The 23,329-nt window shown below is 42.3% G+C and overlaps 4 protein-coding genes across 10 annotated transcripts in view; all 4 read right to left on the minus strand.

Annotated features, from left to right (window-relative positions):
- LOC307261331 (signal-induced proliferation-associated 1-like protein 1) overlaps positions 1–6,237 on the minus strand; it is a 36,123-nt gene extending 29,886 nt beyond the window's left edge. For 4 of the 5 annotated variants that reach the window (XM_080041841.1, XM_080041839.1, XM_080041843.1 and 1 more), the window contains exon 1: positions 5,983–6,207. The gene's annotated coding sequence lies outside the window, so the exon portion shown is untranslated. Of the gene's footprint in view, positions 1–5,982 lie in introns of all 5 variants that reach the window. The other variant, XM_080041840.1, reaches the window with a different exon arrangement.
- A 2,228-nt stretch (positions 6,238–8,465) lies between these two features.
- Positions 8,466–10,315, minus strand: gpx2 (glutathione peroxidase 2; the record flags this gene model as incomplete). Its single annotated transcript, XM_080042939.1, has 2 exons — positions 8,466–8,819; positions 10,094–10,315. The coding sequence occupies 2 exons, from the start codon at positions 10,313–10,315 to the stop codon at positions 8,466–8,468; spliced, it is 576 nt and encodes a 191-aa protein (XP_079899065.1).
- A 672-nt stretch (positions 10,316–10,987) lies between these two features.
- Positions 10,988–14,909, minus strand: LOC307261781 (ras-related protein Rab-15-like; the record flags this gene model as incomplete). Its single annotated transcript, XM_080042398.1, has 7 exons — positions 10,988–11,943; positions 12,061–12,126; positions 12,328–12,417; positions 12,557–12,634; positions 12,741–12,801; positions 13,139–13,199; positions 14,786–14,909. The coding sequence occupies 7 exons, from the start codon at positions 14,907–14,909 to the stop codon at positions 11,785–11,787; spliced, it is 639 nt and encodes a 212-aa protein (XP_079898524.1). The 3' UTR covers positions 10,988–11,784.
- A 1,027-nt stretch (positions 14,910–15,936) lies between these two features.
- LOC307261876 (protein max-like) lies at positions 15,937–22,791 on the minus strand. 3 transcript variants are annotated; one of them, XM_080042544.1, is made up of 5 exons: positions 22,661–22,791; positions 19,552–19,659; positions 17,742–17,807; positions 17,388–17,526; positions 15,937–17,276 (listed from the first exon to the last, which is right to left on the minus strand). In XM_080042544.1, exons 1-5 carry the CDS (start codon positions 22,694–22,696, stop codon positions 17,092–17,094), a joined length of 534 nt encoding a protein of 177 aa, XP_079898670.1. In that variant the 5' UTR covers positions 22,697–22,791; the 3' UTR covers positions 15,937–17,091. The 3 variants fall into 3 exon arrangements, with proteins under 3 accessions (XP_079898670.1, XP_079898671.1, XP_079898669.1); XM_080042545.1 differs by lacking the exon at positions 17,742–17,807; XM_080042543.1 differs by lacking the exon at positions 17,742–17,807 and having other exon boundaries at positions 15,937–17,526.
- Positions 22,792–23,329: the final 538 nt, after the last annotated feature.

Genomic DNA, 23,329 nt, shown 5'->3' on the forward strand with positions numbered 1-23,329 from the left:
AGGTGAAAGTTTGATTAACATCCCCTCACATGGCCAAATAGCTTCTATGCTACCTGCCATCACACATTACTTGTGTTTCTAGCCCACAAGATGTGCTCTAAAATGTTGTAATTAACCCCTTTAGATTTGCAAGGATAGAGGCAGAGGAATGGGAATATAATCTTGCCAGGTAAGCAATTTAACAAGGTAAGGGCTGCAGCTTGCAGGGACAACGTGAGAGAGCTTGAGTTGACAACGTGAGAGAGCTTGAGTTGACATGAGGACCAGTGCAGTGAAGGGGAGGGGGTTGTGTTGCAACAAAGGAAGGGCTTGTTATCCTCCACACAAAACCTACAGGGATTCTCTGCCATGTCCCTGGAGAGGCCTGGCTTACTGCGTTGTCCCTACTTCTTGGAGGGCAGCCTAATTCCCCAACTAAGGACTCAGGGGAATGCTCCGGTGTGCCTCAGCAGTCAGCATCATTTGTCAGAAATGGCAAGTATTCTCTCAATGTGCACTTCTGCATGTGGAGGCCTGTTGAGGACACAAACACACAACAACCAAAACGTAGCAAAGTTGTACATGTAAACCATTTCCAGTCAATTATGTTGGCACATGTCCAGTGCATAGCCCAGTGCACTTCCAGTCCAATTGTACAGTCAAGCCGTCGAGTTAATCAAGCCGTCGAGTTAATCAATTCATACAGTCACTTGGACGGCGATAGGTCAGCTAAGCTAGTGTTGCATAACAGTGGTGCCCTGCTAAATTGCAGTCTGTGCCAGAAACTCACAGTGCAAACCTGCACAACGAGCCGCACTGCACTACTGAAGACACTCTAGCCAGCTCTGCAACTGCGCTTTAGCATGCTCCTGAGCCACTTCCTCACCCGCCACATCTCACTGCAAGCTGCCGCCCGAGGCGCAGTGTTTTCAATTCTTTTGTTTGAATTAATCAACAAAAGAACAACCGTGATTTTCAAATACATGATGGCAAGAGGCAAGCTAATAAAAAACATTTGCTTTATTAATCAGACATTATAGACTTGTCCCCGTAATTATTCAGTCTTAGCCTTGGTTCATGGATGCAGAGTAAAGCAGAATGCAATTAACAACACCCCCCACCCCCCACTGGGGGTAATCAAGACGCTGCATCCACACAAGTCACAGAGCAGGAAAACAAGCAAGTTTTGACCTCTCGGTGAGCCTCTCGTTAGCATTTTTGGACGGTGTTTGTCTGACAAGTGTCGAGAATTTTTACACCTGATTTATGTTTCTAGGATTTCATAAATATGAGGCAATAGCTGAACATCCAGGCCAGGGCACAACAGCAAACCAAGATGTGTGTTCCTCCTCATCCGCATTCAAGGCAAGTATGAGCACTGTGTTAAACGCCAGCATAGCAACACCAGCCCCTTACCTCATCCCTAGCAGCACAAACAGAAATGATAACAGCTGAACTAAGCACTGTAGCTCGGTGGCAGAGATACATAGACACATAACAAAATAAACTTTAACACTTGAGGAAGCAGTTAACATGTGGTGTCTCATATTGATACTCAACTGCAATAGCTTCTACATGCATAGTGCTAAATACAGCTTTCAGTTTCAAATGTGTTTCTCTTGAAGCCGAGCTGTATAGGCAGGGTATCCAGGAATACATCAATGAAACACACAGGAAACAGGCAGCCAGAGAGGAAAGGCTGGGAAAGCAGCCATGTTTGTTATTAACCGGCCCTATCTAACCTTTGCACCTGGACCAACATGGAAAACAGACTATGGCCTAATTCATCAGATGGTCCACTGTTCACCGTATAGTCTCATTATTTTAACATGAATGTTGAGTTATTTCCGTTTTTGTTTTGTTATAGGCTGAGGTAAAATGACAATAAACTGCATGGACATTATGCATGATTAGTGACAGTGGGACATTTTTCTACAAATCAGTCCAGCTCAAACTTGCATTTTTTTAAAAAAACCTCTTCTGAATCCAGCTAAAAGAAGCCTCTGGTTCACAGTAGACTCATTCTTCCCCTCTCGGCTTTGCTAAAGAGCAAGGCAGGAACTCACACAGGGTGGAAATGGATTCCCTGGTTTCCAAAGCATAGGATGTGGAATTTTGGAGTAATATGAGGAGGGATTTCTTTAGAGTTTCAGTGCAGGAAACCTAGCACAGCATAAACAACAGAAAGAACGCTTTCATTATTCAAGGAGGCCTTTAAGCAGGAGCGTTCAGGAGAGAAAAGCTCATGCGAGGTTTTGTTGTGCCAGCAGTCCTGTTTTACTACACAACATCACATGGCAAGAGCAGCTCCTGAAAAGAAACAAAAACAGTTGTAAGCATGATCGGGATGGAATGAGGACAAGCTGAACAGACCTGTCTACTGCACCGAGATCTGTTTTGAGCTCAGCCGTGGCCAAGCCCACGCGCATTCCTGCCTGCGTCTCAGATTTCTGTCCACAGGAGGGACAACAGCACAAACCTCTGCTTTTTCTTTTTTGTATGTGGAATTATTTTTTCCACCGCTGCCCACAGAGGCTCGGCATGGGGCACGGGCCTAGAACTCTGCTCCCTGTTTTGATTCCTCTCCGAGCAAGAGTTCTGTAATCCGTTCCAGGGAGAGTGTGCAGGCCAAACAGACAGTGTAGCAACTGGCAGACAAGTCCAGACAATACTGAGCATGTCATCGTTGTGTGGCAGCCGATATGGCCTGCAGAAACACATCATCATCATCATCACAATACCAGATTTCATTATGGAAAGTTTTTTTTTTATAATTTAAATGGTTGTTTGCCAAACTGTTTTCATTTTTTTCTTCTCCGGCTTCCGATCTAGTCTGCGGCCATGTCGTACTATTTTCGGAACGTATGAGGTTTAAATGGGAGCAGAAAAGGGGAATTACACAGTGTCTGATCCCTGCATAACTGTGGGTTCTGGCCCTGGGGGTTGAAAGTTGGGAGCTGGATAACAAAAACCAGACACAAAGTGGTTTCTTTAGTTCAGTAGCATATAAGTGATAGGCCACAGGATGGAGACACAACTGTCAGTCAGGTAAGGTCCACATCAGAGCCAATAGCAACAACACATGTGCATGCACCTGTCTCCATACAGTGTCAGGGAGGCCCCTACTGAAGCTCCCGCGTGGATAATTACCGCGTCCGTGTTGGCGTGCGTTTTTTCTGCGGGGTCAAAATTCCCCCCGAACTTTGTGGCAGGTTGGGTGAGGAAGAGGAGGATGGGGGAATTTTCCTTTGTCTGCAGGCATTTACTCTGTGACAGTGCACTGAAAGGGGGATTACATCATCACCATTGTAGCTTCCGAGCCCTCTGCTTTCCTCCGTTGGCTGGTATACGGCGGACCGTCCGATCCAGACAAAAGCAGAGCATTCCAACAGTTTAGCAAGCAGGAAACGCAGAACCCCGTAGTCACACCTCATTACAGTCAAACTCATCGACCCCTTCAGTCACCGGCCAAAAGACACACGCATGGAAAAAAACCACTGGAGGCCACGCACGTATTGTCATCAAGTATTTTGACGTCTGACTATGGGCTGACTAATACTGGTCAGACACATCACTCATGTGAAACCTGATGGCACTTCCCTCTTTAAGAAAGAAAAAAAGGGGGGCGCCTTTAGCTCAGTTGGTAAGTCGTCCCCCTCCCGGGCCGGGCCCAGCAGCAGACCCGGGTTCGATTCCCACCCGCGGTCGTTCTCTGCATGTCACTCCCCTCTCTGCCCCATTTCACCTCTGTCTCTCTGCACTGTCAATAAAGCATAAAAATGCCCAAAAAATATCTTTAAAAAAAAAGAAAGAAAAAAAGGTATATTTCCAGCTTTTGCTAAAGGTTGTGTGAAAACTCATGAGCATGTGACTCATGTTGTCATCAGCCACTGGATGGGCCTTGTAGATGACATCAGTCATGATGGTGGTGCACCAGATCATCTAAGGTGTGTTTAGTTTTGTATAGTCTGTCATTAGTAGCGGGTGGTTGGAGGTGGCAGAGGTACGGGCTTAACAGCAGCCAGTCAGGTGGGATCAAAAGTTGAGCGCCAAAACATTTGAGGTATGATGTAACCTTGAAACTTTGAGAAGGTAACCAAGCAACTGCAAAAAAGCACATGGTCAAAACCCCCTTACCTCAGTCAATATTATCATTGAACCGATTAAGAATAATGTACTTTGAACTTACAAATAACAATGATCTCAAATTATGAAGCAGAACAACACTCCTCTAGTTGTTGTCTTTTATCTTTGCTCAAGCTATTCCCTTCCAGCCAATGCACCGGGGACAATAGAAACATGAGCTCAACTTAGCAACAGGAAGCGTCTCCCTGTGAATGTGTGGGCACGTTGAAACACAATAACTATTGTTAGTGTCATGTGAGAAGTATGATGCAAAAAAAAAAGTGAAATAGAAACACTGTCCTTCAGTAATAAAGCTGGGGAGGGAGGAGTCATTAAATGCTGATGGGAAACTTGGGAAGCTTTTTACCCAAGGAAAACTCATGTTTAGAGCTTTCGCACATAGATGCTGCACAGTGCACACATCATGTAAAAGAGCTATATGGGCTTACAAGCTGCTACGGCTACACACTGGTCTTTCGAAAATGAGGTGTTTCAAAGGAATGTCTCACTATATTTTGTTGGCACAGTGTGGCAAATTAAATAGTGAGCGTGTTTTTCAATGCATGAACGCTTCCCCCAATTGTGAAAGCTGCTGCAGCATTTTCATTGGATTGATCCCCTATGAAAAAAAAAAATCCCATCAGAGGGAGCAAGAAGAGCTGAGGCCCCGGTGTGAATAATAGCGACGATTTAGAACGAGCAGACGGGACAAAGCTGAGATTAGACTTGGCCTACTCGTAAAAAATGGCAGTGCGGCTGTATGATGATCAGTCATGCCCGCCGCAGGTCAGCTAAGCCTATCAAGAATGCTAAAAATCCATGATCCTTGCCAGGAGCCCAACTCCAAAGCTTCCTTCTTCTTCTTCATCTTCCCGTTTGCTTTTTTTATACTGCAACTGAAGCACACTGGTTTTTCCCCACCTGCACAGTTGGGAACTGGTTTGTTACAGCTGGTACTATGTAAATATTTTCGTTTTGGACACAATGCTGCATGTGTTTGAACTTGGAAAGGTTGGCACAGTTCCCTGGTGGCTACTATCTAAACAAAAGTCTGTTTGCTTTGTTGCCCTGCTTCGCAAGTTCTTTCCAATATATTAGGCTATATCATGCTGCCACCACTGTCAACATCTGTATTCTAAAACAGTATCAATGTGCTTAAAGTGGACACACAAGGCTATTGGTGTACATTCTGCACATTAAACATGAATCAATTAGCATCAGGAAGGTCTGATGGAGTATTACATGATCGAAATGCCACTGGGGGACCACGCAGAGTAGGCTAGACGCCCTGGCCCTGGTGTAGGCCTACAGACTCAAACATTAGACGACATGGCCTATTGCCATGCATGGTTGTAAACAAATCAGAGCGTTTAGGGCCAGGCAGATCAGAGGAAATCACCTGCCCTAAAATCCTTCCTCGTGTAGCAACAGCCAGGGTTAGGCTACACCACCACATTTGAAAATGAAGGATGTTTCGAATGGTGACAGTTACACATGGAGGACATCCACCCACCCAACATGCAATGGTTTAAGTGTGTAGCTACGCTGCCACCTGTGAATCCCCACCTAAAAAAAAGGGTTGGAACAATGCCCTTGACAAAATCTATAGCCTACAACGACGCAGCGTTTCCTATAGGCCATATATTTTTGGACAGAAACAGTGATAGTCACGTAGAAAATTGTATTTTATTTTACAGTCCACTCCGTCTACCAGCAACCCTATTAGTTAATACACACTGGCACTGATTGCGCACTGCTCGACACTGCACCTTCACACATCACAATGATGTGCTTTGTCCACAGACAGCAGACAGATGTTGTGTGAGTGTGTGGGCACCTCGTACCCCGCACGAGACCAGCACCGCGTTCCCGACTCACCTTGTCTCCGTTCTGCTTCAAGCTGTCGGATGTAACACAATACGAAGCGGGGTTTTCCTCCTTTTGTTTCAACTCGTAACAATGTCCTCTTTGAGTCCGAAACAGAAAACTACGCAGCGCACTCGCTTACCTTCGCGGGAAGACCGTGTTCCAACCCAAAATGGCCCGGTGTCTTCCTCCGGAAAGGCAACTTGGAAGTTTGATAGAAAGTTACGGGTTTGCCTCGCTGCGCTATGCAGCTGCTGGAGGGATGAGATCATTCAGCAAGCCTCCCCTCTCTCTCTCTCTCTCTCTCTCTCTCTCTCTCTCTCTCTCTCTCTCTCTCTCTCTCTCTCTCTCTCTCTCTCTCTCTCTCTCTCTCTCTCTCTCTCTCTCTCTCTCTCTCTCTCTCTCTCTCTCTCTCTCTCTCTCTCTCTCTCTCTCTCTCTCTCTCTCTCTCTCTCTCTCTCTCTCTCTCGGACTCTCGCGAGAAGGCTTCGCGGGGAAAGGCAAACGTTTCCGTGGCAACAGGGCTCACCTGTAGTGGGAAGAGGGAGAGGAAGGGAAACGAAGAGCTCTCACTCTGCATTGAAAACCACAGACTGTATGCCTAAATAAAAAGTTGACCATTGCCTTCATGTCGTAGCCTATGGCGGGTAGGCCTATAGGGTCGTAGCCTGTAGGCTACGCAGACTGCAGAATGCGAGGCACTCCGAACTTATACTAAGCCTACAATAAGGTCGCCTGGCTCAAAATCACGGAAAAACTAACAGCCTTTTGCAGATGTTGCAGATTTCTCTTAAAAACACATTATTAGGTTAGAAAAAGATCATAGTCACAATAAATTAGAATCCATTTATTTTTCTGTGTCAAGTGCAGTTTCCAAAGAGGTCTTAAAACGAACATGTTGGCGATATAGCATAGGCCTAGTAGGAATATAGCCTATGTAGGCCTAAAATGTTACACAACACACAGAAATATGGGCTAAATAATAAAAAACAATATAGGCAACTACATTGTGCTATTACCATCTAAATAGCACAATGTAGTAGCCTATATTGTTTTTTATTATTTAGCCCATATTTCTGTGTGTTGTGTAACATTTTAGGCCTACACAAAATTTGGTATTTTTTTCCTAATATTTTATTCGCCTACATTAGCCTATATTTTCACTAATTTAAATTAGGCCTAGTCAAAGGTCCAGTAGGCCTATTACCTATCTTTGTGTGGGAGGAGGCTGTGTGGAGGTACAGTAGCCTATGTGCTGATTCTGATAAGCACCATTAGGCTACTTAACAATGACACACCAGTAGACCTGTAGGAAATATATAAATCAAATGTCCTTATGTGTTTCTTGACCACACAACTATTTAAATGTGATAGGCTGTGCAAAGACAGGGTCAGGACCTCTACCAACAGAAAAACTAATTAAACGGTGTCAAGTCACTGATTGTTTTACTGTTGTCCCTGCAGCAACATGCCAAAAACAAGATTAGGGCACCGCCTGGCCTGTGTAGCCAGCGGTTCTTATATCATCAGCTGATGTGGGTGTGAGGGGATGTGCATAAAATTACACTGCTGATCTGCAGACCTGGCAAACAATGCATACCGTGCAGAGGAAATGAAAGCTTGATATGACAGGAGCTCATTACACAGTGGCAAGGTCGATGTGTTCCTACATGCATGATTTAGGGCTTGTCTTCAGGTGCCACTGAGGTAGTAAAGCAAATCTACCGTTGTATTAGGCTACTGGAATCAGCAGATCCTTATTGAAAATGTAGATCTTGTAAATTGGCAGAGAAAGAAGACCTGCACACATACAGGATGAATCAGCAGGCTGGTGGATGCACACTGCAGAGGGATGGCCTGTGAGTTATTTCAGTGAGCGTTTTAGTGTGCAATGACAACATGGATCATAATCCCAAATCTGTATTTCAAGCCTCATTACTACACCCACACAGAGCTGCTGCAGACGTGACAACATCTATTTTTGTCAAAATTGCATTGTGGGGGCGCACATCTTTGTAGCAATTGCCACTGTATATATATTGTGCCCAACAGAACAAAAGAGATACATCATTGAGAGAGCACATAGCTTTTTAGGGGTTTTATTCCAGTGTACACATTTTGGGAGGGAGTGTGTGTGCAGTGAATGTTAATTCATAAAAGCATATCAGAAGTTAACTGCCTGTATGATTGAATCAACAGCACCATCTAATGGCCAAGATGGCAAAGGACAAAAGGACATGCAAAAAGGATATAGCCTACTTTCAGGCGTTCATGAGGTCCACATTTGCTTGTGTAACTATATACCTTGAAAATTCCTTTAATATATGTTGAATGTATTCCTCCACTACTCTTAGGCACTTACAAGGCCTCAGATAATATTCCCTCAGCTTTTCAGAACATCACCCTCATTTATTAAGGCTTAAAAGTGTGGAGGAGAGCATTTCAGCTTTGAGTGTGATGGATGACACGTCATTAAGGGATGGGGGGGACTATTCTTAGGTCTTGGTTAATCTTAACAGTCTTTGAATGTCAGGCTCTATGTCAATGGTGGGGAACTTTCTGCTGTATCTTTTAAAGGGCTCTCCCTCCGGCCCGACGAGGAATTTCTCAAAGTTCCAAGAGACGTCCGTCCTGCTGATGGGACTCCACACCAGGAATTTGGGGTCCTGCATGAGGGAGTTGGGGTCGTCATGGGGATAGGGCAGCTTGTCTTTGAGGTAGGCGAAGACGGGATGTGTGCTCGTTCCATTGACGTCACACTTCTCGAAGACGGTGAAGTTGGGCCGAAAGCCGCCGCCTGGACGCACATGCTGCAGGGAATTCAGGATCTCGCCATTGGAGCAGTTCTCCTGCATAAACACAAGAACACGTTTCCTCAAATTGTCCATCTGTTTTACACTCCACGGCAATGATTCTGAGGCTCTGAGGCTCGCGGTCTCCTTCTAATTTTGGTGATTACAGGGCTTGAGCTGATTACAATGTAGCAACAAAAAAAGAAAAAAAAAATCACTTTCTGTAAGTGTCAGGCAGTTACTTAAAGCTCCAGTACCAGCTCCATTTTGCACACTGTGCTACCGAGGCTGTTCTTTTCTATTAGTATGGGTTAAAGGTGGAGTCAGCCATTCTGGAGAATGCTTGTTGTCAAAATCACTTTGTCAAAATACCCGATTATTTTCTTCTCATAATCCGCTACCTGTCTTTACACTGCGGGGTCTGAAAAAAAATCCAGTGTTTGTACAGCCATAGGCTCTGTCAACAGGCATGTTGCTAGCTGAGGTGGGCCCTCTTTGTTTACATAGCCTTTGTTTACATAACAATTACAGAGCCTAGGCTGTGTATAAACACCAAACAGTTTTTGAACACACACACACACACAGTACGGACATGTAGCGGATCGTAAGAACATATTGACAGATTTGATTTTGACAACAAGCATTCCCCAGAATCGCTGACTCCACCTTTAACATAAATAAAATGATTCTTCTTGGATAAAGGAACCAGTTTATGAACATGCTTACATCGACCAAAACAAAGGATTGAACCTGGCTTTGAAAATCTCTGTCGCATCCAATTTGAAAAAAAAGAGGAAGTTCTAAATTGGGTAAAAGTTTAGTATTAAAAAGGTGAAAAGAATCATCAGCATTAGAGCTGCAACGATTAAACGACAAATCGATTATTAATCGATTATTAAAATAATCGCCAACTATTTTGATAATTGATTAATCGTTTAGAGTAATTTTTGAGTAAAAAATTTCCAATTTCTCTGATTTCAGCTTCTCAAATGTGAATATGTTCTGGTTTCTTCAACCCTATTATGACAGTAAACTGAAATATCTGTGTGTTTTGGACATAACAATACATTTGAGGACATCAACATGGGCTTTGGAAAATTTATCAAAATTTTTCACCATTTTCTGACATTTTACGGACCAAAACACTAATCGATTAATAATCAATTAATCGAGAAAATAATCGATTAACCGAGAAAATAATCGTCAGATTAATCGATTATCAAAATAATCGTTAGTTGCAGCCCTAATCAGCATATTAAGTCATTTTATAGCAAGAGACCATGCAGCTGTAACACAACTTAGCGTGAGGAATTCATGTTTCTCCAACTGACCTGATATCCAAACTGGTTACAGGGGAAACCCAGGACCACCAGCCGATGGGGGTACTTGCTCTGCAGCTGGCTGAGCTGGCTGAAGTCCTGGGTGGTTGTGCCTCAGAGCGAGGCCACATTCTCTATCAGGACCACGCGGCCCCGGAACACGTTGAAATCCACAGAGTCTCCCTCCAGCGTTTTGGCCTTCAGGTCGTAGAAGGTCTTGGCGATGAACGTCATCTCGACAACTGCGTATTTCACAATAGAGGCAGACGGGATCTCGGCGTGCGACTGTATCCCGACTGTTTTGGTCGCTTGACTCACTGGGGAGAGGGGGGGGGGGGCTACCTTTTCATGGGTGTCAAATGGCCCTGCAAGAAAACTGATCCACACCTTTCATTCGATACCCTTCACAATTTTCGGATGGATTGGTTCAAACGATTGTAAAAAAAAAAGAAACACAGTAGCTACATGAACTACTTTGTGCATGATATAGACAGTAATTTGTGTTATCTATTTAGGATTAGCTTTAAAAAGTGTTTTTAATTTCATGATGATCATTTCTTTCAGCCCAAAATGTCATGTGCCATCATTCATTGGAATTCTTTTAAAAAGTCATTATTATCCTCCCGAGTATGTATTTGACATGCTCATTTCAAATCAGCATGTAATAGTGCTGCAGCATGTATTAGGCTTAATGGCATCTCTATGACACGTATCCGTTTTCGCAGTCATCAATAATTTAATGCCTGTCTTTCACAGCAGGCGATGAATGGACCCACTGTCCCAAACTCTCATTGTTCCCAAATTCACTCTCAATCTAAAGTTTGCGTGACTCAGCAAGGCTCCGATACCGGATTAATTTGTTTTTAAATATAGACATTTAAATTTATTAACATATACATTGCTTGATTTTGTGCAACATCCTTGAGTTTCCAACATTCAATTTAAAACGACATATCCGTAGCACCTCCGATGACCCTGAAAACATTATTTTTTAAGCAGCTGTAGCACTGCTCCAACGCATGACACACAGTAGTCAATTCACATTCATAAAACAAACTTTTGGATGTTAGGATGGTAAACAAACATGTAACTGCATCCAGAAAGGTCACTGAACATGGCACAATGCTGTCTGCCTTGAGGAAATAAGTCCATTGTGTAAACAAATACATCCCTGCTTGCTCGGCTTGGGGTTCCATGTGTAAATAATTTAACTCTGTCCTCTGGCTACCTTTCTTTAGCATATAGACACTCATTGCAACTTATTAAACACAAACCCTTGACATGGATCCACACTTTACCAATACAATCTGTAGAGGTATAGCCTGTGAATGACTTTCTTTTTTTTAAGTAACAAGGAAGTTAAATTTTTTAGGGCTTTCCATTAGGGAAAATTAAGAGAGATTTGATAGTTTTTCTGGAGCAAATGGGTGCAGAGCCACCTTCATGCACTGTGGATGTGCTCCTTACTGTTCTGTGGGCGTTCAGTGATCATTGAACCAGACTGGCCCTCCGCTGGTTGCTGCTGCTAACGGCACGTACCATCATGCAACTTCACCGACTTGCAAAAAAAAAAAAGTCAAAAACCAGTCGAGCGCCCTCCAGGCCAATGTGTCACAGTATCTGCGAAAGGAGGCGGAGGAGGAGCCGAGTCGAGCCTAAACGTCTTAAGCTACAGCATTAGCTGCGGTGCTGTAATGATTTCTTTAACAGGTACAGGTGTTCTGAATGGTTTCACTGGTATCCTTGCTGTCCTTCTCCTCCTCCAAAGCCGCCTTTTCCAGGTAATCATCCAGGGAGCCTAGCAAGATGTCCACGTCTCTCTTGTGAGCCTGCAGCACCAGTTCCGTCACTCGAGTGAAGGACTGAAGGAAGAAGGAAGCGAAAAAAATAACGCACAGATAATCAAAGGGAATGTAGCAGGGAGTTCCCCACACCATATTTGTTTCTTAAGAGTAGCACTGTGTGTGTGTGTCTCCTACCTCACTGATGTTACTGCTCGTGGAGGCGCTGGTCTCAAAGAACTCCATCCCGTAGGATTCTGCCAGCTGCAAGATACAGTTGGATATGGTAAGGAATAAGTACAGCAGAAGCACATATGTCACCTCATATAACTAAATGAACACACTGAAAACAACATCTACAACTTAGTCCTACACAGCAAACTATCACTTAACAAGAAAGTTGAATGCAAAAAAAAAACTATTAAAACTCATAATAAAAACCAAATAAATAAGGTTTCATCAAACCTTGCTTCCTTGGTCCTTTGTCACTTCCCTCCTGTACTCATCATCATTCTTGTTTCCTAACAAAATCTTCTGCACCTTGTCTGGGGCAAACTGCAAAACAAAGAATTGATAGAAAGTGCAGAGATGAGGGACTGTCATTGTCGTGTCACTCACACTAAGCCACTGCACTGGGTCACTGTAAAGGGCAACAAGTGCCAATGAGTGAAATGAAATATTGTATTTGCTTTACTTCTTCCACATCACTGGCCCACTTGGCAACATGCAGGAAGGACGGCTGGTTTGTGATGTCGTATACAAAGACGATACCCTGCGCAAGAGTCCACAATAAAAAACAAAACCGTTAATGAATGAATGCTACAGTGACCCATGAAGGTGACATGACTCCAGTGATTTTGCTCATGGCGAGGGATCACCTGCGCCCGCCTGTAGTACTGCTTGGTAATGGTCTGATAACGCTCCTGACCAGCTGTGTCCCTGCACAGACGACACACATCACACATCAGTCAAAGCAAATCACACACAACACTCAAATTGGCAAGTAGATAGATAGATAGATAGATAGATAGATAGATAGATAGATAGATAGATAGATAGATAGATAGATAGATAGATAGATAGATAGATAGATAGATAGATAGATAGATAGATAGATAGATAGATAGATAGATAGATAGATAGATAGATAGATAGATAGATAGATAGATAGATAGATAGATAGATAGATAGATAGATAGATAGATAGATAGATACTTTATCCCAGTGGGGAAATTCCTGACATAAATTAAAATTAAATTAAATTCATAAAACTTACCATATCTGTAACCGCACCTTGACTCCATCTATTTCCAGTGTTTTCATTTTAAAATCAACTCCTGCCCGAAAAAAAAAACAGAAGAAGAAAAATTACATGTTTCGTTCACAAAAAGTAACAAAACATAACAGAGGCAATTTGTGGTGCAACACCCTCATAAACACAAGGTCAAACCCTGGGGTCAAACGGGAATCACTCAAGCAAATGTGACAAACTGGTGAAAAATCCTGCAGTGTGGTGTTTCACATGGACTTTTGTCGTGTCTTTGAGCGCTTCATCGGTGTTGTGAAGAGGAGCTATTATCCCAAGTAATGAATGAATAATAGCTCAGGCACTGCACAAGGTCAACTTTTAAATCACTGCGTCTCTACAATGGGGGCTGTCATTGGGAATTACAGCGTTGTTGTTGTTGTCTTTTTTTCACTGCTAGGTACCAGGGCAAGGCGCCTGGAACCAAACGTAAGAGTAGAATATGTTTGTTATCAAAACTTTGTGCCCTGCTGCTGTAAACAACCACAATGAAACGGTAACTTCTCAGGCCGCTCTCTAACTTCAAAAATGTTTCCAGGGATACAATTTTCCTCTAAGGAATTTTTGCTTATTCATTTATGAGAATATACCTTTGAAAATGTTCACTTCTCTGACACACCCAAAGTTACATAGTGCACCTTTAAGATATTGAAATTCAAGTTCCCCCACACACATAGACAGCTCTCTAAAAGACACTGTACTTGAGAGAAATGAAGCTACACATCTAGAACGATAACTGAAGCAGTCTAATGTTTAACAAAAAATAATGATATCAGGGATCTAGAAGTCAGGAGATTTTTTGTACCAGCATGTTTCTCAAATAACTGGGTTTAATCCCATGTAAAGCCTTCTGGGATCTCCAGCTCTCCAACCTTGCAACCACTATATAGCCCTTTATTTCGAGTCACAACAAACTACAGAACATAACATGGAACTACTTTCTTTGCTTTTATGGAAAAATCTTGTTTTTTTATTAAGTGTTTTGTATCAATCAGCTGCACCAATTCCCTCCAAGACTTTCACAAAGACAGGAAAAGTTTGATATGTGAGCAGATATATTGAACTGATAAGTGCAAATCAGTCTGCATGTTCCATTAAAGCAATAAGAAACAGGACACAATAATAATAGTTTTAAACTCTGAGTGGTAGAGAAAGTTATGTTTGTTCCTGTGGACTTCCCCTTCCATTGTTACTGTAACAGTTAACAGATCTGCTCTCTCTGATCCCTTCATTATCTTTCTTATGGGCATATGTAGGCTAGAGTAGGCTGTCTATTTAGCCTCTATGGAACATATTATTTTAGCATAGTCGTGGTCAGTTCAGTAATCTTAACAATGACCGTTTTTTTTCAGTTACTTTCAGGGCTGTTATGACCTGAGGCAGTTTGCACTAATCCTTTCCCAGCTAAGTAGGCCTGCTCCAACACTTTAAACAAAAGGGACCGTTACAGTTAATAGGCTGTGGCACTTCAAAACATAAAAATAAGAAAGTTCCCAGCGACGACATTTCTTCTGAGAAAAGTATTCACCTGTGGTTATCCGGTTTCACCTGAGGCTAACGCAGACTGACATATGATGACTTTGTGAAACGTCACTGAAAACTTGTTGGATGGCTTACCGATGGTGGAGATATGTAAAGGGTCGAATTCACAGTCCGTGAACCTGCGCAGCATACAAGTCTTGCCTACCCCGGAGTCTCCCAGCATGAGCAGCCTGAACAACACGTCGTACTGTTTAGCCATGTCCAAAAAGCTACAATATAAAAGAAAGCATCACTCTTTCATGTAGCTTTTGGGCTGTCCTCCTCACCACCCAGTGTTGCTGCCTTGTGCTGCTTTCACGGCCCCTCGGACACGCCTAGTTCTAAACTTTGACAAATGTAAATACAATACAATACACAGTGACAACCCCGACCATTTCACCAGAGCAGATTTTTCAAGTAGATTTTTGTAGGAAAAGAGTAGAATATATTATACTTCGCTTATATAATAAATAAATAAAAGAATAGATAAACGTAATTAGGCCTTATGTTGACTGGCTGCCTGGGTTTCCACACAATGTAGCCTAATAAATGCAAGGCTCTTTCTCTTTTGTTTTGTCATGGCCTCCGTACCATGACCTCTACATCTTTCCACTGCATCAAATAGGCTCTATACTACAGTGGAGACGGCCTATTACAATAGTGTTTTACGTTCCTGTGTGGTAAGAATTCCTACGGCTTGAGAAGGCAGCATACAACTTGCATCTTTGAAGAGCCTGCCTCTTGCAGTGGGAGTGTCAGTCAGAACACCCCTAATTCAATATTTAAACAGAGTAAAAGAAAGGCTGCCGCCAGGTAACTCTGAAGGCCATGAACCCAATCAGCTCCAAAACCCTTCTTGTTTCTTATCAAATTGGACTTTTTTAATTTATGTTTACGCAACACTTAGTATTAATTAATGTTATATCCCTATTTAATTTCTCACCTTATGTTTTGCATAATAACAATGAAACAATTACATATGTAGACTTAAACTATCTGAATCTGGCTTCAAACAAATCTCATTTGGTGTTGCATGTCATTTACGATCATCAGAGGAAAAATTTGACTGTTTCAGAAATATCTAAAAGTTCCTCGTAGCACCTTTAACTATAATCAAACAATTCTGATTATTTCAGTAACCGGGATTGGAAATTCCTTCCACCACTGCCTCCAACCCCAAACACAATTCATTCAGGAAGCTTAATGTGCAACGGCTATAAGATCTTAATAACTTGCGGAGTCACAAATACATCCCAAAAGGATAAAATAGTTTTATTTATAGTCTCATAATAAGGTATGCCTTAACTTGCAAGACAACCATTGGCAGTATGTACAACATACCTGTAATTTCCATGGAATGGAACAAACAAATATTGATTACGTACACACTAACTTTACCTCTGCGAAAAAAGGAAAGAAAAAAAAGAAAGAAAGATAAACATTCCCAGCACAGGCAAATATTTCAAGGGAAGGCTTTTGCAGAGCTGACACCATTTAAGAATACACAGTGTTATATACTACACACTGAAATGGACTTCCAATAACAAAAATAAAAGGTCACTGCCCTTTAACTGCATTGCGTAACATTCAGTATCCATTAGGGGATGTTTTTTTTTATACCCACATTTTTATCTAGTAATAATAAAAATAGAGGAAAATAAATAGTTGAACCTGTGGAAAATCCACCAAAACAGCAGGCCAACTAGTTCATCCTCCTGTGTTCTCTGGAAAATCTCAAGCCAAACAGAAAGAAGATCAGACGTCAAGGGTAAGAAAATCAATTGCGGTGCATCACTATAAATAGAGGGATTCATTTGATTACACAAACATTTTCAAAGACAAAAATCTTCAGCCATCTACAATGAATAAGGAGGGTTGCATCTTGCATAACAGACATATTTTTTTCAAAAACAACTTCACATTCTTTTTCTGGAAAAGTATGAATATTAAAAAGGTAAATTATCCCTAATTACCATTTCGTGAAAAGGTCGTATAGTCTCACAACTCCAGCAAAGAAAAAAAAATAACGTTTTATTTCTATGTAGCTTTACTGAAGCCTCATACCTTGACATCTCCACATTTGATTATGAATGGTTATCATGGAGGTTTGAAAAGCACATTGTTCTTCAAAACTGCAGAGCTGCCTCACTTTGGGGGGTTGGGGGGAGTCTTAAAAGTTGTTGCTGGGCCACAAAAAGGAGTGACGGGATGCTTGACGGGAGGAAAAAGGAAGGTAGAAGCGTTTTATACATAATAGCACCTCTCTCTCTCTCATGCGCTGTCCCCCACCTCGCCTCCTGGACTGGCGTGAGAAGGCAGGACTGAGTGCTGACAGGGAGGGGGGGAGGGAGAGTAGGGGGCTGGTGGCCAAAAAGAGTCTTTTGTTTGGAGGACTTGGGGGTTTAGCTAGGCTCCGCGCGCAGCTTCTTTCTGGTGGGCGGCTCGTCAGGCTCTGATTCGGAGCTGGAGTCGGACCCGCCGTCGAAGGCGGACACCGCGCTGCCTTTGCGGTTGGTGTACAAGCTGCTGTCAGAAGAGTAGTTTGTCTGGAGCTGAGTGTTCCCCTTGGCCTTCTCCAGCGCACGGACTGCAGAGAGACAACCAACAGTGCAGTGAATGTTCCTCAAATAAAATAATGCACATTGTAACTCAAAGACTACGTCACACGTCGGTAGTGAAGAGGTTCCTCTCCTCTTACCCTGCTGCTCCAATAGTGCATTCTGCTTCTTCAGGTCATCGATGTCTTGCTGGTGGGTGTGGTTTTTTCGCCTCATGTACTGGATGTACTCGGTGGCTTTATCTAGAATCTGTGCTCGGGAGGCCTGTTTGACAGAACTCTGTTGGCACAAATTTCAGAGAGCGTTGGAACAGAGCCGCAGTGTTTGTATATTATTTTTTAAAAGGTATAACATGGTTATCATTGTTAAATAGTTAAACAGAGATCACATTGTTGGACATATGTTTGCAGTTAGTTTTAAGCCTTTAATCAAAGTGATTTACTGACTGGCAACATGACTGTAGTGTGCACACAATACACAAAGTTACTTTTCACCTGCGGATCATCTGCACCAGAGAAACCCTGCCGTCTCCCGATCTCTTTACTGCCTTGGCCGACAGTCTCCAGGTCAGCAAACACATGTATTGCATTACAAATGTCATTACTAAATACAGGCGCCAAACAACAAAGTTCAGGGAAGGATATAAGGATCAGTGGCTAAATACTTTTTTAAGTCTTAAGCCCCTTTTACACAGAGATTGCGGCATATTGACGGAACAACATCACTCCAATATGCCGGCTTTGCTTGCTTCTGTGTTATTTACACAGAACCAAGCAACGCCGGCCTGCTGGCGCATCAGTAGTCCCTTTTACACAGCGCTCCGGAATGAAAGAGGTGCTTGTAAACAGCGTCAGGTGTGACGTAAACATTTAGCGCCGCGCCGGTCAGCTGCTTTACAACAACAACAATGGCCGGTGAATTGAGAGCAGAAGTGCTGGAGCTTGCAGTAAGAGGGCCGTATTTTACTGTCCCCACGATGTGCCAGTTGATCTCGCTACGCGCTGAGTCCAACATCACTGGGACAGTTAACCAAACTGACTAAATCAATCCGACCGCTTCACCTCTGTGTGTGTGTGTGTGTGACAGGTTGGTTGTGAGCGAGTCTCTTTGTGAGTGCAGCGATCTGCCAATCAGACATACACATACACACAGTGTGTGAAGTCACGTTACTGTAGACAGAAATAAAGTGTGGATATACGCTCAGACTTAGGATAATAATAGCGGCGGCGGAATGTGTTAGCAAAACAGTAGCTCTGTGGCTAACAGCTGAGCCGGAGCCTTCAGTCAGCTGAAGCAGACAGTCTAGCGGGGCGAGCAGACTATTCCCCCGTTACCGGGGCTGCGCGTCGGGCTCCTGCTTCAGCTTGTCGGTCTTTATTTCTAGCAAGTGACCCGTTCGCTATACTTTATCCCTTACTTAGCCTAGCCTAGCTTTCCATTGTACAACTTCTCCTGGGCAGAAATAGACTCATACACTCTGCAAAATGAAGCGCGGGGGTTTGGATTGAGCAACGGACCTTATGATCAGCTAGATTATACACCGTTCCTTTTATTTGGTGATTTTTACGGGACATCAGGCCGCCGTGGTTAATGTTAAACACACGTCCTTCAACTGCTAACATGGTCGCATGTTTAGAACGTAGACTATGGAACGTCAAACGCCCCCCTGTTCCGCAACAACAAGCTGGAGCATTTAAACAGAGAGGCGGAACTGATCGTGTCGGGAATCTTACTACCCCCCGAGGTAGTAAAATTCCCGGAACGATCACTCGCACCTTTCTTCCCTCGTTCCGCAACTGTCGCATTTATACAGCAGGGCGGAGGGCCGAAAGGCCGGCATATTCCCGGCTTTCACTGGCTGTGTAAAAGGGGCTTTAGATTCTCGTGGGGGACTTTCTTTATGCATCCTTTTTTTGTATGTTCAAACTTCATTTATAGCACTTTTCATACACAGTGAATGCTACACAAAGCGCTTTACAGAATAACACTAAAGAGAACAATACCAATCCCCTTTACCTCCCCCCATTTCAATGTTGCATTGATGGAGGGAGCCTGAGGTATAAGAATGTCATTGGCAACAACTGCCTTTATTTGTTGTGCACATGATAAATGAAGAAAACAGTGAAGTATTTGGCATCTGCTTCTATTAGTTATAATAGCGGCCAATCAGTTAGTGGCACACTGATGAGAAAATCTCAACGTTGCACTGTATGTGAAGAAGTTCACTGAGCTCTACCAAACAGCTCTTATCTTAAGAAAACTTTGCTTTATGGAATATGGAAAATTAATGTATCTTCGTCTCACCTTCTCCCCTTGTAATGCAGGCACAGAATCTCGTAACCCGTGGAAGCTGTCTTTGATGTGGTCCCTGCGTTTGCGCTCCAGCGCATTGTGGTGTGCTCGCTTGTCTGCCTGCAAAAGGGACAAACTCATTGAAAGCTGTTTATTTCTGATCCTGTTCACTCACTTCAGGCACTTAGAGAATTAGGTTTTGTAATTGCACGTTGCCGTTATCCAATTTATATTTATAATCATTACTGTGTTGACCTGTTACATTTCTGGCATTGTGTACATTTGGTTTGGCAACTTACTGATAGTATTTATTCTTATTTAGATTTGCACTCTTTCCAACTTTGCACTACAACTGCAGTGAAACAATTTCCCTCGGAATAAATAAACTAGACTATCTCACTTATCAAATGTGATTTTTTTTACTTATGAGAAGACGACAGGGAGAATTTTAAAGCAGTGGTATGCAAATACCTCAGCTTTAAATGGCAAATAAGTTGAATTAGTAGCAGTTTTATCTCCATGTTGTTTGTGTATCATAAAGAAAGAACCTGTGGCGTAACCATAATGTTTACAGGGATTTGATGATGACATTATCTCAACTGAAGACAAGATCTTTGCTTTTCGGTTGTTTAAAGGGCTGGACCAACAGTTTAAGAAACTTGTTCAGCGCCTTTTGTGGCTTAAAAGACTTCAGCTTAAGGCTGAAGTAAGTTTTGGTGGACTGCTCATTGAGATTGGAGCAAAGAGATGGGACAAGAATGCATTTCCAGGTTAAGGGTCAAAGAAGAGCACTGAAAGTAACCCTGCGTTCCGAATCACATTTTTTAATTTTTTCACTTTTTTCTATTCTACATAGCCTACTAAATCTGACGATAAAAAGAATCTAGTTCGGATGAAGTATGCTACAATTGGGACATCCTCATTTACTTCATCATAACATTGCGCCTTGATCTTGCTTGCTTTTATATCTGTCTCATCCCTGTTTGTTTTCATATGGAGGTTCCGTTGATGTGACGTCACTTCAGGTGCGCAATGGATTATGGGTCAGAATCGCCCAAATAGGATCCTGTTTTCAACACTAAAAATCTTGGCAGGATGTAGTCGACATCCAGGTCTTTCTAACCCATCCTAAATCTGGCCACAAGAATCGGGACATGAAAAAAAAAATCTACCATACTAAATAGTAGAAAGTATGCAATTCGGGAACGCAGGGTAACTTTGCTGCCTAAAGGCACAATGTTGCAGGTGACTATTAAATACAATCAGAGAGAAAAGTGTTCTGTCATAGTGAACAACATGGGTAGAAGCTGCAGACTTTTCCTAAAATAATTTACTATCGACAGCCACAGATTTGTGTGATTCAATTCTTGGTCTTAGAAGTATGATACATATTTACCAGATAAACAACATGGTAAAAATGTATAAGATATAGCACAAATATAGTATGGGATAAAATTGTTAATGGGGGTCAATGCTATAGCCTACACATCTTTTATTTGGATATTTGCATCTCATTATTGAAAGTCAATTAGTGCAATTACATAAAATACAATAATATAAATAAATAAAAATGTAACTTTCTAAGAGTGAAGAGTGCTACCATTAAATTCATAATCAGCCTTCCACATTAAGGATGGAACTATCGTGTAACATTAGAAATGTTCATAAATGTACAGTAGGCTACATGTGTAGCTGTATGAGGATCCAGATCCAGAGATCCCAGCTTAACCAAATAGGGGGGAGGGGAATCGACAGCTCTGACAAATCTCAAATGCGTTTTCAATTAAAATAGCAGAACATTGACAGATAATGATATGCAGATGGTTGTTTACAGCATGGCACATGCAAATACGCATATAAACTACTGAATGTTTGAAATAAAAATGCTATGTTCACGCCCGAAGCATCTCCGCATTCTCGTTGGTGAAGAACGTATATGAAAAGGTGCAGAGGGCTGCAAGGAAATATCAGAAGTGGAAAAATAAATAAACATCAACACAGACGTCTCTAGTATCCTGTTTGCACTACGGTCAAGTGCGACGTCGCTTGGAGTTTTGTTGCACCGCACGTCTATTCGTTCATTTGCGGTTCTGGTAGGCTACTTGGGGGCAAAATGGACGTGAGTCTGAAGACTCATTACAAAGTTAACTGCAATGAATTGAATTCTCACATTTCAGTTGCCTGACGAAACGATAGGCTATTATGTTACACGTCGTATACAATATAGTGACTATAGGATTCATGAGTAAAGCTACTCGTAGATTAGGCTACTTATATAGACTATAGGTTTTATAGAATGGGAAGTCATTACTATAGGCTGGGGGAACACAACTTAATAAAATTAAAAGGTCTCCTCCTCCAACAGTTAAAATATGAAGGAATGTGTTACAGTGTATTCACTTTAAAAACCCGCGCTGTGAAATGACTTGTTACATTGTATTGGACCATGATCAATCATTCTGAACTATACCAATGGAGTTCTTCAGCAAACATACAATGGAAACGTCTTGATCATAGTTGACAAACATAGGCAATGTTGTATACATTACAACGAGTATTTACAGTGGAGGTCTGTTTCTATGAGTAGCCTAGGTGTAAAACACACGTTTATCACCTTCTCAAGAAGACATACTTGATCCAAATTGAAATGTCAAGAACACAGTTTTATTTGGTACCAAAATTATGAGAATTAGCCTAGCATTAAAGATATTTGAAAAAAATATTTATAAATCGAGATTTTGCAAGTGATTTTTGGCCGCTTGCTGCACCCGTCCCGTAGTTGTAAAAATAGATGCGCAACATAATCTTAACGTCCAAAGGGTGGCTGTCTTCACATCTTAACACGGTTTTTGCAAACCACAGCTAACTCTACCGCAAGGCAACGACGCAAATAATTCACCAGAGAAATGTGCTCCACTTTCATCTACAAGTCCGCCAGCCAGCGCACCAAAAAACACTTCTAAAACCTCACTTCCTATTTGTCTGAGTCTAGCGTTTTAGCCAAGGTACCCAGCTAGCTCGCTGGCTAGCTCAATCAGTTAGCTTAGGTTGACAGGAACGTTAAAGTTGTTGTTTGGCTCACAATTTGCTAGCTACTTCCAGAGGAAACTAAAACACATACATCGCTGTCGACTTCGATGTCATCGTTTTCGCTCATTCTTCGGTGAAAGGATATGAGAAAAGAAAACAAGCAGCTGTCAAAACAAAGTGCAGCGACAACTGAAGGCAAATCAAATGTAGCACGGAGTTGTGCTGGCTACAGCAGATACATGACGAGCAACGCTGTCTCTACACGTGATTCGCCAACACCTACACATGGACGGGAAAACATAAACAGCGCAGGCGCAACACAGTGACACCTTGTGGGTAATGAAGTCGTTTGCCAGCACGCACCACGGTTTGTACTGAGAAAACAGTGGAATGTGAACTACATTTCCTACAAGCCAACCAAAATATAGGCTACCGTTATCGTACAAGTTGAAAACACACCAGCCTCAGGACCTTCACTATTATTAATACGTGGCTCCTAATGTCCTGTATTGTTGTTATGTTAATATATTAGAAACAGCCATTCCTAAATATTTCATGAATAAATGAGGAATGATAGGCTATTTGATGTGATTTGTAGGCTACTCACAGACTAGACATATATAGCCTACCTTTCATACAGACTAGACATAGGCTATAGCCTACCTTTCATACAAACATGTGTCTGTTGTCCGAAACATGCATTGTACAAACAGTCTGCTGTTTTCAGTGGACCCTGTCAGCAGGGTTGTTTGCTACAATA

The sequence above is a fragment of the Ammodytes marinus genome (assembly GCF_949987685.1).
Source record: "Ammodytes marinus genome assembly, chromosome: 15".
Taxonomy (NCBI): Eukaryota; Metazoa; Chordata; class Actinopteri; order Uranoscopiformes; family Ammodytidae; genus Ammodytes; species Ammodytes marinus.